This window comes from Cloeon dipterum, chromosome X (assembly GCF_949628265.1).
Source record: "Cloeon dipterum chromosome X, ieCloDipt1.1, whole genome shotgun sequence".
Taxonomy (NCBI): Eukaryota; Metazoa; Arthropoda; class Insecta; order Ephemeroptera; family Baetidae; genus Cloeon; species Cloeon dipterum.
This window is the reverse complement of record NC_088790.1, coordinates 20,166,154-20,182,714: the sequence shown is the minus strand read 5'-3', so window position 1 is coordinate 20,182,714 and position 16,561 is coordinate 20,166,154. Positions and strand designations below refer to the sequence as shown.

Below are 16,561 nucleotides of genomic sequence, written 5' to 3'. Positions count from 1 at the left end.
TCGAGAAAGATCGACAAACATGTAGCGTGCTGGTTTGAGTTGAGAAACAGTTTTAAATAAATGAACAATCAAGATGATCAACTCAAGCCAAATCTTTAATTGGGGGAACCTCACCTTCAAACACATTTCACTAACTTATTCATTTAAGAATACGGAACAGACAAATAATGGCAAACCTCCAAGGCAAAAAGGGAGCAATGCAATTTATAGCTCTGTTCAAATTGTTTATATAGACATAGGAAGAACAAAAAACAGCGTCATGGGACAACCTGTACTCCTTCCAGCACCATTCACTGCTCAGTGTTTGTAATAGCATGTTTTTCAGCAGAGGGTATATATGGCTGTTTTCTCCCCTTCCCATTCCTTTCCCGAACAAAAAGCGCCCGCCAAATAAATGCTTGGCGCGATTTATTCGATCGATATAAACGCTCTTCCTCTTGTTCCAATTTTTGAAAATATTTTTTGCTCTATGATTATGTCATTATGACGACAAGACCATTGTGCAATTTTTAATGATGTTATACAATTACGCCCTCAATTATAATTTAACGAACAAACTTGTCAATTTGAGTCTGATAACAAAGATAAAAAAATGAGGAAAATATCTCGTTTGGAGCGTGTCGGGAAATGAACACTGTGGGATGAAAATCCATGAAAGGAGTCAAGAGTAAGGCTGAAGCTAATCCATCAGGGAAAGAACTGTTGGAGCATGAAATGTGACCCAAAATCGATCTTCCGCGCGCGCAGATAGCAGAAGGGCAAGACTGACAAATTGCTTGGAATGTATACGTTCAGTACTGGGGCATAAATTAAATCATTTAAGCGGATTGGATTTCCCGCGCCTAAGGCAACCGTCACGCAGGCAGTTTGACGACATCACTTGAACTGACTCTAATCCGACAAAAAACATGCCTGTCGGTTGACGTTGTGCAATGGAAACGCGGCATTCGTCGCGAAAATAATCTTCCGCGTGGCATATAAATGCCTCCATTAATTTTCTCGGTGCTGCTCTCATTTTCCATCTGTGGGAATTAGGGTTGCCACGCACAGTGTTTTTGCTCCCTTGTGAGACTGCGATGAATAAATTATGAGGACTTTTTTCAGCCCAGCAAAAACATTTCTGGGTAAACTAATTGTTCAGGCTGACAAGCTGTCAGTTTAATGATTGCTGCTGGAATATAAAGTGTATTTCAGCGTAATTTTGTTTTTCCCGAGCTGACACAATTGGTGTTTTGTTCTGGTTTGCAGAGGTAATTTCGGTTATTTCTCTCCGATGCCGTAATTAATATTATTTTGTTTCATGCAATGTGAAAAGAAAATAATTATCAATTTGAACCACTCATGATCGAGTTATAAAAGACTTTCCTGGCCTAAAATCGAAAATTTAGGGAATATTTAGAGATTGTTAAACAACACTTCCATTGATTTTTTTGTGAAATTAGAGTCTGCCATTGAAAAGGACCATGAAAGCTAGCTTCGAAATTTAATTTCAAAACACTAAAACACGATTCCAGAACTTGCTAAAATCATTGAATTAAAAAATATCAATATCCAATTAATTTCGCTATAGCATTTTTTTCGCCATTAACGCTGTTCGCCCCTTTCTTACTTAATTTTATATTTATGTCTATGGCATGGCAAGAATAAACAAGAATTATGTTTTTGTTAAATAATGGAAGAAGTAGGATGGGAGCATTGTTGACCTCAACAAATTTGGTTTTTTCCTTGCTTGGAGGAGCTGCTAACCCTAGCGGAAACGAAATTTAGAGGGCGCGCCAGCTCATTACTTTGTGAGAGTTGCGGTGGTGCTGTGCCATTAGGAGAAATCCGGCGGCGGCATGCTAGCCCCTGATAAGAAGCTGCACCGCTGAGATTGTGCAAAACAAGGCGATATTCGAAAGTTTCACTGCCGCAATAGAGTGCGGTCGCGGCGGCAAACGACCGGCCGCGCACTCTCGTCCGCCAGCATTTCTATCGGTTTTATTGCAGGTGGAAAATCCGGCGCCCGCTTGCTGATAGATTTTCCGGAGGCGAGAGGGTGCCATTAATCTCGGCGATGCTGAAAAAGTTGAACCCCTGCGAAATGTTTTGCCAAAGTTGCTCCGCTGAATTACGATCGCCAAGCGCATTCGTTGCTGTTTCACACGTGACCAGACGAGAATACTTTTACACTGCAAAAATGGATGGGAAGGGTAAAAAATGTTTTCCAAACAAACGACCAAAAGAATCGGACCATTAAGCTACGTTTACGGTAGCTAAACAAAGTAATAGCTTTTTTAACGCAAACATTACCTGAATACATTTGAAACAATGTTTGTGGCGTGGAAATGGAATAGTTGATGGACTGTTTTTTTAAATTAAGTAGGTTTTGAGGAAGCATAAAAAGCGCGCATTTCGTGGAATTATGAGTTGTTTAAAATCATCTTATACAAATATAAACAACGTCGATACAGTTTCAATCCATCAGCAACTGAATTGACAGAGGTAATTTACATCCAGTGTGCGCACAACATGGTGAATAATAAATGTCTAATGGATTCAGATTTTAGCAGAGAATTTCCTTTATTAAAAACTCAACTCAACCAAAAACCTTGTATTTAATTGAATCAACCTATGATTCTAATAAATTGTTACCTAACACTATTTAGCAGAATTGTAGTTGCTAATAATTGTACTTGTAACTGCAATAATTGTAATTCTAGTAGAAGCAATCAAACACAGGCACTTTGCTTGCTGACTGACTCCTAACTAACTTTATTCACTCCTCACACATGCTCTCTTACGCAATATTTCAATCATGCGGGAATAGTTCAAATGATAGAATCATGAATATGTAACAGATTCTTTAGAACTGAATGATTCAAAAACAGGCATTGAGTGTTTTACACACCCTGAAAATCGTAGAAAAATTATAATTGCAACGACATTTAAGACCATTCCAATTGTTTTGGGAGTTTAAAAAGGCTTTTGGCTCCAATGACAATTTTAGATGATTTCTTAACAGTTGCTCAACATTATTCAAAATGCATGATTTGCAATTTTATTCCCTAAAAGATGCGCACTATAAAAATTGTCAATTTTTAATAAAAGGTGAAATGAAGTTGTTTTTAACTGTCAAAAATAATTGTAATCGCTCTTAATGCTTTTAAAAGCTAAATTTGGCTCAAAAATATACGTAAACATATAAAAAACGGAACCCTTAATTGGAATATGTATGAATATTTCTGATATTCATGCTTATTAGTGTCAGTCCACATTTTCATCATTAATGGGTTAACTTGCATGCAACAGTTTCCTTGGCCAAAAACTGTTGCAAATTAATGCAATTAGAAACCACGAACACTTACCCTGCAACGCTTTTTCCCCGTAAGAGCTCATTTTCTGTACTGTTGGCCAAAGCGAGCGAAAACGATATGAATTTTTCCAACCCTGAAATTGGGCTTGTTGGCAACCTGTTGCCAACGAGCCCAAATAGATATGCATATAATTTTTCAAGACTTGAGCATGGTTGTCTGCAGGCTGCGAGTGAGCACGTACACAGCAGCTTTCAAGATCAATTCGAAAGCTCATTTGGAGCGAGACAATGGCAGCCGCTGGAAGAATCGCGGACTCTCACGCAACTCCCGGATAATGGAGCAAAAATCAATGGTCGCCGTCCAGACTCCTCTCTGCTTTCTCGCCGGTATCGGGAAGAGTTGCAGGCTCGGCGGAATAAATGTGAGAAAAAGCTCTCGCAGTGGAGCGGCAGCAGAAGAAAAAGGCCAAAGTTGCTTCATTTGCAAAAAAGACACGACCGAACAAATCAAACTGCAGAATCTGATGTCTCTTTCTCGTCCTCACCGCCCCTTTTGATGCCATCCGCTCACTCGCTCGCTCGCTCTCTCGCTCGCTCGCCTATATTTGAGCTATGCTGGGCGAAGGCAAAAAGACGGCGAAGTGTTGTAGAAGAAATACGATCCCAAATCCCCGGTCCCTTGCCGTTCTCTCTCTCTTTCTCTGCACCTACGCGTATGCATGCGAATCCGGAATTTACATTGGCCATTCTGCAAAGGCGCCTGGAATTGGCCTGCTGTGTCGTGATAGAAAGGCGAAAGCTTCTTGCCCAAATATCTACTGCCTCCGTTTTCTATTTGCTACTCATGGATTCGGAAATGCGTTACAATAATGCATGAAAGTCATCGATTCTGGGGTATTTTTATATTGAATGGGCAGCTCTGAAAGCTCATATTCGGCTTCTTAAATGGAGATGTAAATAAAATGAATTTCATTTTGTTCTAATTTGTTCGCAGAATGATACAATTTCGAAAATAAACAAATTAAAAAAATCAATTCATTGAATCGATCTAAATTGGCACAAACCATATAAAACTTCTTTCCAAATAAATGCCCTTGTCTAAAACGCTTTCACTTGAAGTAAACAAAGATTTAAAATCATTGATTAGTAATTTAATGATGGCGCACGATTAATTAATGTTGGGATACACTAAAAGAAATAAATGCGGTGTACAAATACATGAAATTTACCATTTTTTGCACTCGTATTGATTGTTTATCGAATGTTTTTTTAAAACATGTTCATTTTAAGACGTTATTTTTGAACATGGGTCTCGTTTATGATTTTAAAAAAGTGCTACCTTCAGAGCTTAGAAAAAAACTGCCTGTGGGTTGGGATTTATTGGGTAATCACGCAGTAACGGATGCTGCTCATGGAATGAAGCATTTTATATCCTCAAAGCTTTTGATTTTAGCTGCCACTCACTTTGATAGCGATGAATTCCCCGTTTTAACATTAATGACTTGCACCTTAGCCTTTTGCACGTCGGTCGGATGCACAAGTAGGCTTATGATCGCTCTCTGTGATGCACAGCAGGGCTCTTTGCATGCATTAAAGTTTGCAGGCCAGCGGAGGAGCAGCGTTGTGTCAATTGAAGCTCGAGCGTTCATTTGATTTGCCCTCTCCGCCTAGTAAAATGAGGTTGCGAATGTAAAGCTCGCAAAGTTTGTTATGGCCGTCGTTTTTTGCCGTCTTTCACAACCGTAAGAAGAAATGATAAAAACTTTTAAAGCGAACAGGTTGGATGGCGGATAATTTTAATTCGCTGCGTCGGTTCTTGAGTAGGCATGCAATCTTGATTACGATTCTCCAACGCAGGATTGCGAGAGGCAGAAGTGAAGCCAATCTTGAAAAATTACTTCAGCATAGTTTTGTGACATGCGATAAGATTTTTTCGTATAAATTTTTTAGCGGCCTCCTTCGACTTTGAATATCATAACGAATGAATAATTTCCAAGCAATTTTTTATTAAGGCTCCAAGTCATTGAATTTTTATGTGTGAATAATTAATTAAAGGGCTGGGAGGCGCACCAGTGCCGACTCGCCACATGCTGGTTTACGCACATTTCCTGAGGTTTAAGGGACAAATAAATGTCTGGCGTTTCAATAAAAGACTTCGGTGCGGGGAGGCAAAAAGATGGCCACATTGGGCCCAAGCTCCTCTGCGGTCACTCGGGCCCCATGTTCCGTGTTATCCGCTCGGCGGTGTTATTCGGACCTGGGACCCGGTGAGCTCATAGTGCTGAGCAGAGGTTCAAACAAATTAATTTAATTAATTAATTGTGACTTAATTGAGCAACAAACGCTGAAATTAAACCTGGAACGTTTTTCGGAAGTCTTAAAATTGAACTATATTCAGGAGAGGAATTTCCGTTACTGTTTTGTCGTAATATATAATAACCCTAGATTTTCATGTTCCTGATTCCTGATTGAAAATCGAGTAATATATTTACCTGTTCCGGCTACTCATTTTCCTGTTTACGAATTTAAAAATCAGTCACAAAGTAAATCATATTGCTATAGTTCATTTATAATTTTTTTATTTTGATAAATCTAACAAATTGCATTTTTACACAATTCTGTGGAAAGTTAAAAGTTTAATTTACTTAAAATCCCACTTCTTGTTTTACGCTATTTTCAATTTTTTTGGCCCAATTTAATTCCCTGTATTTTTGGTGGTGTATCAGAGATAAGTTTTCAGCTAATAAATCTTAACGATTCTGAAAGGCCAATTTGTTAGAAATTGATTTAGAATTGTAAAAAAACTAGCATCTATAGAAAAACCCAAGGAAAACTGGATTTAAACAATTTCCAGTTCCCCTAACTTTATTACGACTCTTTTGGGACAGATCCAGAATCACTCAGTTGTGTTAAAACTTCCCTCTTATTGTCTTAATGGTATAATGAAGATATCTTTTATATTGAAGAACAAATTCCTCGTCGCATAAAAGTCTCCAGTATCCATCTGGTTTATGGACCATTCAGCCGATATTCTCCGCCCGCGCCCCTTAAACAAAAGCCAGTTTGCGGCGATTTCCTCGATTTATCCCGCTTTGTATCCAATTACTGTAGGAGGAAAGCCTCCAAACGCTCAAGAGTGCGTATCGAGAGCACTAATTTGCGTCGCGTCACAAGGATAATTAATTAAGCTGATCAAAGAAGTGCATCCGTCTCTAGCAGAGACGCTGATAATTGGCCCGACGGCCCTGGAAGCGGCTGCCAAATGATCGCGGGCGAAACAAAGGATGGCCGGGCTGTGCGATCAAAGCCAAGGGCATCTGCTCGTGACAAATCTTCGCCTCTCGTCCATCACTCACTCTCATTAGTTCTCGTGTGTCGAATGTCGATCGAATCGACCTCTGGAGAAAGTGAAACGTACATAAGGAACAGATTTGCCGAGCGGCGTTCCCATCACCAGCCCGTCTCGCGAGTAATTTATGGCCTGTGAAGAAGCACGGCTGCTGCTGCTGCTCCTTTCGCCAGCAGCCGTCGTTTTACGGCCCAATTTTCTGCGCCACACCACACACTAAAAATCATTATCTTTTCTGTACTGCCTGCGGCGCGCCATTACCTAATTGTGCTCTCTGTTGAGAACACACTCTCTGCTTCAGAATGTAAACTTGTTATGGTAACGCTAAACAGGAATGCTCTAAACTAAATTTAAGATGATTTCAGTTTTAGAGTAGCATGATTCCCTCTCGTTGTAACATGTGTTTTGTTGCTGCAAATGGAGAAGAATTTTTATTGAAATTTAAAAAATAGTGCGTAATACGAGGGGCCAATTGGGACTATTTGCATATTTTTTTACTGCAAAACCAAGTGTTATGCGTGTTAAAAAATTAATTTCCAAATCAAAGTAGCGCTGTTGATGTAAACTAGCTGAGCACATTAGTTTTTTTACTCTTAAATTCGAAACGGTTGCTTTTTTGCATCGAGATCCTATTTACACACAGAGTTAATTTAGTGTGTAATTTATGATTTGGAAATTTTTGGGTAGGCTCCCTTCATGCAAGAACTTGATTTTCTTTCTTATTTTCGATTTGCATCTTAATAACAGCTAAAGCACGTCGTTGTGTTGATAAATAATATCGTTTTACGGATAATGAGAACATTTTAATGTGCCATAATCTCAATACTATCTATATGAACCATCAGAAAATGGAATTTTATGCCTTAAAATAAACCTCTTTCATTATCTCATCAAAATTATGGGTTTTCTTGATTATATCTAAGAAAATATGCACTTAACATGTTTATAGAACATGAGAAATATCTCTAAAATATATTTAAGCAAAATTAATATTTAATGAAGCAACAGAAATGTATTCATTCTTATGAAATTAACTCTTATTGTAAAAAACTTTAATTTCTTTCTTTTAAAATTTGGAAAATTTATCTTGCAAGATCTCATACTGGACAGCTGCTGGTTAAGTATACCCTCAGACCTCATCAGCGACTTCCCATTAAAATCATAGAATTAACTACAGAGGATTCTGAATCACAGACCATTTAAAACGATCGCGCATGCACTTACTTCTGAGCATTCCAGGCAAAATTAAAAAGAGAGCAAGAGAAAGATGAAATCTCGTAAAACTTGCTGCTACATACTTACTCTCAACAAAAATCTGCAAGCCCGAAAGTGCCGAAAGTATCAGAGTGAAATTTTTCTTAAACAGCGACTCAAAAATCTAAAAGGAAAATTTGAATATTAAAACGTTAAATTTTTTATGAAGCCAATAAAATCAGTCAAATAACAGAGCATTTGCACGGTGAAAGCTGCACGCGCCACTAGTGTGTCCGTTCGTGACAACTTCCGCAAAAGCCTGGTTCTGTTTACTCAGGGTGTAGTTTACTTAAGCGAGGCTTGGCTGGTCACGCACACCGGGTCAGGCTCTATTATTTTCCAATCAATTATTAACCGGCCAATCAGTCGCGTTCGCCCTCTGTTGTCTCTCAATTTGTGCCGGTAATGACGCTAGATTGGCGGCAAAAACACAGGGCAGCGACAAGCTGTCCCTTCGCGCGCACGTACACTGTTACCGAGGTGGCGACAGCATTAAATCAATCAACACGCTGCCTTCTACTCATTCGAATTGTGAATCGCAACATCGAACGGAACCTTTGGCATTTCGATGCAGCAGGTCGTTTGTTTATTCATGACAGTTTCATTTTCAGGCGTGTGTAGGAATAATTGATGAGCAACGAATCCCCGCTGGACCGATGAGAGTGTCCAACGTTAAACACAATAAAAGCGTTTTTGACTGCTCCCAAAATCCCGGCTGTGTGGCGTTGACTTTTTACGCTTTTCCTCTTGCAAATTTAATAAACTCATCAATTCCAGCGCATTTATATGGATGCCAATTCATCGCATTTGGGAGATAGAAATTTTGCAGTTGACACATTTTCCGTTGGGTTAAAATTATTTGTTTTAACATGATCACAAATTCAATCGCAAAAATTTTAATTAACGTTTCATTAAAATGATGAGGCAGAAGTTTTTAAGCGGATTTTTAAAGCTCATTTAAATAGGATCAAAGAGGGGTTAGAGATCAGTTGGTTACTTTTTCATGAATATTTAAATATGAAAAGCATGCTATCACTAATCAAGAGTAATGATTCCGCTGAAAATTGAGATAGCGATATAGCAAATTTCTAAGATTTCAACTTAATTTTCTAGTCCACATAATCAAGAATATTTAATGAGCATGAATCTCTAACAAACCTCTCAGCTTACCGCAATTTATATTATTGCATTTTTTATGATCCAAAAACTTTTGAACTCTGGAAATAAAGTATCATATAAGAAAACTTATACAGTAGTAAGTATATTTCAGCTCAAAAATGTCGATATTGCCATGTCCGTTCCAGTCTCAATATGCTATTTTGTAAGCAAAAACCTGACATTAAATGTATTTTTTAATATTCCTTACATTTAAATATAGAATAAATCTAACTAAAAAAATAATCACAATTTTCCTACCTCCTTTACTATCCTTAAATATATTCTTTCAGCTGCTGTTTCTTCAATATAAATATACCATTATTTGAACTGCACTCTGCGCAAGGCGAAACCGGAAATTGCACGCACACGTATAAGACAAAAGCTTTTTACTGCCTCATAAAACTTTCACTCCTTCTACCAATTTAGTAGAATGAACATGCTTATTATGCATATTAGGCTTTTTAAAATGAAAATAATTGACGACCAGGCTCAAAATCCTGTTGCAAAATTAAAAAAATCGGAGAAAAATATTTTTTATGGCACGTTACGAGGAAGTGTGGGCAGAGAAAAAACTGGGTGCGGCGAATGGCGGGCCGGGCTGCAGCCGCAAGCGATGCGCGTCTGCTGGTGAAGCACGCGTCATCTGCGGGTGCTAGCTCAATTTCGCCGCGGTGAATTATGCAAACATTTGTTCGCGCTCGGGTGGCTCTGGTGATTGAGTCGAATTTTTATGCAGATCCTGACACGACAATGTGCCAATGGAGCGAGGGTGGCGAAACTGATTGCCAAATAAACCGGCAAATAATCGGCCGTGACACTTTTCGTGGCCGGACGCGCAAACGTCAGCTCGCGCACCTTATTACCATAGTTATTGGATCGTTTGCATAATATTAGATTATGTTTGAAAAAGGCGCGATCTGGTTCTAGTTTCACGCTTCGCAGGCGAAGAAATTATTGTCGCTTTGTGCAGCGCTTCGAGTGCCTTGCTGCATTAATATCAACTTCCATTCCAATGAAACGCCAATGGAATCTTTCGACCGAGATGTGAATACAACGCACAATGGAAATAATTACATTTCTGATTGAATTGCAACACTAGTTAACGTCTGCTAAAAATGAAAAAGACAATAATTATTCTGGATTGAGTGCAAATGTTTTTAACGTGCGTTATCGTAAAGAAGATACTCCAAACAAATGAATTTTGAAATCAAAAGAAATTGCTGATTTATGCCAATAAAGGCAGAAGCACACGAAGTTGTCAAATTTTTCAGTTGAAATTAGCTTAGCAAGTTGTTATAATATGGAAATACAATAAAATAAACACACAGCTCAGGAAAATAAAATGCCCCCAACAACGAAAAAGCTGCGTTGAATTTCAACAGAAAATTTGAAACAATACAAACATACATGCATGTTAAAAATATCTGAATTTAAAGTTTTTCGCGCATAAAAATATTTATCAATCTACAATTTTTGGAAGAAACAAACTGCTGGAGAAATAGAGCCGCCAATAATCTATTGATACATAATCAGTGAACATCAAACGTTTGCCTTTTATTTCTATAGAAAAACGCATTTTTACTTCAATTCACTTCTATTTCATACAAAAAATGTTAAAGTAACATCCTATTTAGGAGAACAATCTATATCTATCCTCAAAAAGTGAGCTAAAATATTCATAAACATTAATTACTGTAAATTGTGGCCCTGTTTCCCATCGAGATTAATTCAGAAGAAGATTTACAAAGGCGCATATTCAAAAGATTCCTCAGGCAAAAGTCAAACGTAATTAGGAATGCGCAAAGCGGTGGGCTCGGAGGAAATTGTTCGACCAAAAGTTTCTGTGTGCAAAAATTTGTACTTTTGTTGGCCGCCAGAGGCTATTAATTTTTCAACTTTTGGTGGCACGCGCGCGCGTCAAAAAATTAATAAAATGGTTTCCAGCACCGGCGTCGTCGCCACCATTGTTGAAATTCAGCGCGAGTCGGAATAATTCATAAGGGACTGAGAGTTGGCGAAATCTTTTCGTTTGCACTTTGCCAACGTTGTTCCTGCCTCCGCACGTGTTTGCATGAGTGTGGAATACGTGTCGAAGGGCGCCTTAATAATTACTTTCAGACAAATAAAACAAAGAAGAATTATTAAGAAAGTTGATGCAGCTCTGTAAAAACAATTTTGATAAAATACCGTTTTACAAATGTTCCTTCACATATCGATAGATAAAACTTTAAATTTGACAATAGGATTGGGTATCGAGTTCACAATTTCTTTGTTCCCCCTTGTTGGAATTTACTGAAGCCATTTTCGTACCAGCTAGAATGGCTCTAATTAATTAAATAAATTGGCTGCATCGAAGGAAATTCTTACAAAGGTCACAAATTTGTTTTTAATTTTCCAAGGAGAATTTGACAAAAAATAAACAGCTTTTTGATGTATAATATTCATCCTGCGAATTATCCTCGGTTTAGTTATTTTAACTGTATAAGGGATGTTTTTCTAATTAAAGAAACCCTGCTGTTTTTTACCTCCTCGAGTTTGCAATGTCAGCATTTTTGGGGTGACCTTTGCGTTGGAATGTTTTCCCACAGTTTCAGTTGGCTCACGATTGATATTCCCCTGGGTCGGAAGCAGCGTGCGTGCCGGCGGGAAATTCAATTTTATGACTGCATAAAATCGGCCGCGATGCGACCAGGCAGCGCAAACTCGCACCGGCAAGTGTGTGTGGAATGATTTACTTTTTTTCACCCTCAGTAGCTCTGGATTATGCATGAATAATAACCGATTTTTTAAGTCTGCGTGAGAGAAAAAAATTCGTGGCGCGTCGGACGCTGCAAGGGGTGGCTATTTGGCAATTTGTCATAGAAAACTGCTGGTTTTCAAATTATTGGCTTTTGAACGGATAAATTTACTATTTTACTGCAATGCGTTAAGCACTAAATGGAAATTTTTCGCTATCTATACTAATTTCGGCTGTGATTTATTTATAATATTAAATCCAACTGACAAGATTGAGTAGATATACTGCAAAACCTCTGAAAATCCATATTGGCAATGTATAAACTAATCCCTTTTAGGATTCAGTTAAGGCTTTAAGGCCAAAATTGATGTAAGAATAATACTGTACATATTTTTAAGAACTGACTGCAAAGTTAGCATGCTTTTCAAATGGTGGTGACTGACTCAAAATTAATGTCACCCGTCTGGGACGTCGAATCTTATCAGTAATTGTTATTCGTGCCAAACAACCAGTGTTACAATTCGAGCATCCTGTACTTTGATGACGTCAAAAATGTGCGAGCCACTCTCCTTGTCTAGTGCTAATATTGGAGAAAATGTACCTCCTGCCAGATGACTGAGACTGTTTATTGACTGGATTTCTCATTCCCAACTAAAATAGTCTAGCTCTGACAGTTGGAATGACAGGGGTAGATGATTAAATTTAACCTTTCACGTGATAAGCCAGTTTAAATCTTTCGCACGGTGAAAAAAGTCTTAATTGTGAGAAAATCTCGAAAGGTCGCAAAAATTTGTTGAAATCTAGAGACACCCCGGGATGGATAATATTCAGAAAAACCAGAAAAAATATAAAAAAAACATTCCGGATTTTAAAATGGTTCTTATTCAGTTAAAATAATAGTAAAAAAATTAAGAAATTGTGATGTTTTTAGTTCTGTTATGTAAAAATGTCTACACGTAACAAATCCGGTTATTGCTCAATGCCGTGTCGTCGAGTTCAAATCTTTCTGCACGTCATGCACAGTATCGGAACGTGAGTGAAAACATCTGAACGCGGGACAATTAAGCCGTGCCATCAGTGCTATGCGGCGTACCGCCGACCTGGCGGCGCTCGCCCGCCTGCCGCACGGTCGAACGGGCAACCAGCGCGGCGTGGCTGCCCAACCGGTTGCATATCGACTAATTAATGCAGGCGCAAATTAAAGCACCGCAGATTGATCGGATTAGCAACGCTGCGCTGGACGAGCACGAAGGGGCGTTGGGAGGAACATCCACTTGACTCGGGAAATGGATTTCCTTTCATGCGAACAATGTATTGATTGGCGAGTAGAAGTAATTCAAGCCGCGTTTCATTATGCGCCTCGCGTAACGTGACTGACGGCTCGTGTAATTACAAACACTTGGTTTGAGGCTGAGAGCTTGAGTGTTTATAATAAAACCACGCTGCTACTATTATTGCGAGGATAAAAACGGCTTTGCAATCAACGTGTTAAAATAAACTTCTTGATAGCTAAAATAAGCAAGCAATATCTCCTTCTAAAATAAGATTACTGGTTTCGCAAAAGTTTGTCGATTTATTGCTTCTCGGAACAGAGGAAATTTGTGAATAACGATTCTAAAAATGTGCTTCACAGTCCCTGTATTGCATACAACGTTGTAGAGTTAAATTAACAGATTTATGCTAAGGGCAGATTGAAATCAAAGAGCGTTGAGAAAATTAATTAAAAACCAGGGATTGTTGAGGAAAATGTTTGGCATCTCCCGTGCAAAATCGGTGGTGGTTATTGATTGTTTGATATGAGCTGAGTGGAGATAATATTTAAACACATTACTTTGCCTTTGTTTAATATTAAAAATTGTTTACTAGCAAAATAATCCAGCGGATGAAGTTAAGTTTAAAGTGATATTGTGAAAATTTCGCCTTCGTATTTGTATTATGATCATACAATTTGAATAATTTTGAATTAAATATTCACTAGTCAAATGTGTTTATCAACAGTTTATAATTTGTTCTAAAAATATATAAATAATTTATGTGGGGTCCAGGTTCAAGTCCTTAGTATTAGCATTTAATCCAGATTTAAGACCCGGAAATACGGGTCTATTAATTAGACAAGCGTAAAGATGCGCACGGCATAATGCCTCCGGCCGGAGAGAGCAAGGTGACATGACCGTGTGCGTGCGAGGGTGAGCAGTCAGTGAGGAGAATTACACAGGGTAAATGCGAAGAGTTTATCATAAAGTAATAGCGACATCTATAGGTCTTAACTTAGTTAACGCGAGTGTGTACAATTACAAACAAATGTATCTGAAATGCGTACCATTTTTAACATGATTATGCAAACTTACAAATAACTCTATGCATGACCAATTTATTTGTGTTTAAAAAACATTTAGAGCGATCGCAGAGTTAATTTACCATAACATGACAAACAACCTTTATTGTTATCCAAACAAACCAAACTAATTAATTTGTTGAATAACCATCCGGCGTTGCGTGTTGCAGGTGCGTTGTCCGTGGGTGTGCGAGCTGACCAACCACCCCGGCTACGTTGTTTACTCGGCCCTGGGGTCTTTCTACCTGCCGATGCTTGTTATGCTCTTTTTCTACTGGCGCATCTATAGGGCCGCCGTGCAGACGACAAGAGCGATCAATCAGGTAAAAGAGAGAGGCACTCTGCGCTCTATACATCATCCTTGGCAGAATCTCAAAATACACATTGTATGCGTGTATGAAAAATGGCACGTCAAGAATTAATCGATAAAGTTTTATTACTTTTATTTACAACGGGCTCCAATGCGTGGTTAAATGTAGGTCAATTATTTCCTCCAATTGATTGCATGAACTCACAACATTTAATACCATGGTGTTTAACTTTTCGGATGGCTAAAATTAAAGATTTTATGTTTTAGAAATCAAAGAAACTCTTATGAATAACTATTGTTATATTAAATTTGTTTTCTTTTTCCTCTAAGTGTTTTTGTCAGACTAAGACTATCAGTCTGGTTGTTTCCGGAGAAAGGTTTTCTTCTTACATGGAAATTCATACGGATTCGACGTCAGTTTTTGGAAAAAAAGTTATTTTAAATTTAAAAATTAAAGTAAATTAAAATAATACAAATATTTTTTTAATAACAAAAACGAAGCTTGACGACCTGGTATTTATGAGATTTTTTTAAACAAGATCTCGAGTCGTCAACGTCAATGAGCCATTTGCCAATGTCTCGGCCAAGTTTTAAAATCTCGGAACTTTCCAAAATGTAAAAAAGCATCGATTATTTTTCTTGTCAAGTATCTACAAAATATTATCACGATTTAATGAAAACTGGCTTCAAAATCTGATTTTGAAACATTTCCCATGTTACAACAGTTGGTTAAAACCCGTAAGGGCCGGTTGTTTATGTTTTGTCAGATATGAATATCTGTTGTAAATCAGCTATAGCCCTCTAAAAAAAATACAAATACTACTTATTTAGGAATGAGTGCATCGCCTGTACAATTCGGAAGTAATTACCCAATATTTTCAAGCGTGCAGGACAGCAAACTTGTCACTTCGTCTATCGAATTCCCAAAATGTTCTTATTTTTCCTCCGTAACTTCATGCTTGTGGCAAATATGCGATTCTCCTTTTCCCTTCCCTTGAAAATTTTAAAATGTAAAAATTCAAATTTTTTAAAAATGATAGGCTAAGCTCTTTTGTTTTTTAAACATTTTTTGACGCCTCATTTACACACAATGTAATTTCCTTTGAACATGTATGTGAAAGATGCAGGTTTTTTTCTCCTCTAAATACTAAAAAATGAACAAAATATCGGTCTTGTAAATGTTTCTTTCGGACTAAAATAACTGCAGCACAGCTGGAGACCACTTTTAATTAAGTTTCACTTTGTGTCTTAAATTGCTCTATTGATGGGAAATAATTTCAGCGTTGATATGCTTAAAGAGCTATGGTTATATCAGTTTTCATAAGATGATTACGTGAGTAATAACCTAAACTGTATTGTATTACCATGCATCTTTTGAGAAGCTTTGAATGTAAGCCATCAACGTTCTTTGAATATCGAAAACAATTCTTGATTGACAACGAGCCGCATTTGCTTGCGCAGGGCTTCCGGACGACAAAGACGCACCGCTTCGACGAGCAGCGGCTGACGCTGCGAATCCACCGGGGGCGGTCGTCCCTTCACTCCAAGGGAGGCGGCGGGGGCGGAGGGGGCTCACCCGCGGGGCCGCGTCGCCTCGAGCGCTGCAACACGCAGGACAAGATCCAGATCAGCGTGAGCGTGCCGCCCCCGGAGGCGGCCACCTCCTACGCTGTGCATTACACCGCCAACGGTGAGGGCACGGCCGGCCTCCTCGGGGTCGCCCAGCCCGCCACCGGGCCGCAGCTGTCGCCGTCGTCCTGCGATTCTGAGGACAACCAGCAGCGGCCCCGCTTTGTCTCAAAAATGGGCAAACGAAACATCAAAGCGCAGGTGAGACGCATTTTTCACTTCTTTAGCAAAAATATTGAATTTTCAACCTACACTAACACTTCAATTTTTTTTTGTAAATAATGGATTTTGGTTTGAAGACCCTTTCTATAAAATAAATCAATCATCGATTGATTATTTTTTTTACATTCTAAAGAGTCCAAATACTTTTCTTTGTTCTGGGTTGTGTAATTTTTATCCCACTGAATCGTAAGCAAAAACCTACACACAATATGATATTGAGTGGAACTCCCGTTTTTTAAAAGCGTATGTTACATCTGAGATCAATAAAAGCT

At 38.4% G+C, this 16,561-nt stretch overlaps 1 protein-coding gene across 1 annotated transcript in view; it reads left to right on the top strand.

Moving 5' to 3' along the window:
* Positions 1–16,561, top strand: part of Oamb (Octopamine receptor in mushroom bodies) — a 91,371-nt gene that overhangs the window by 67,423 nt on the left and 7,387 nt on the right. Inside the window, exons 4-5 of the mRNA XM_065493677.1 lie at positions 14,299–14,451; positions 15,900–16,268. Coding sequence (XP_065349749.1) covers positions 14,299–14,451; positions 15,900–16,268 — 522 coding nt within the window. The remainder of the gene's footprint in view (positions 1–14,298; positions 14,452–15,899; positions 16,269–16,561) is intronic.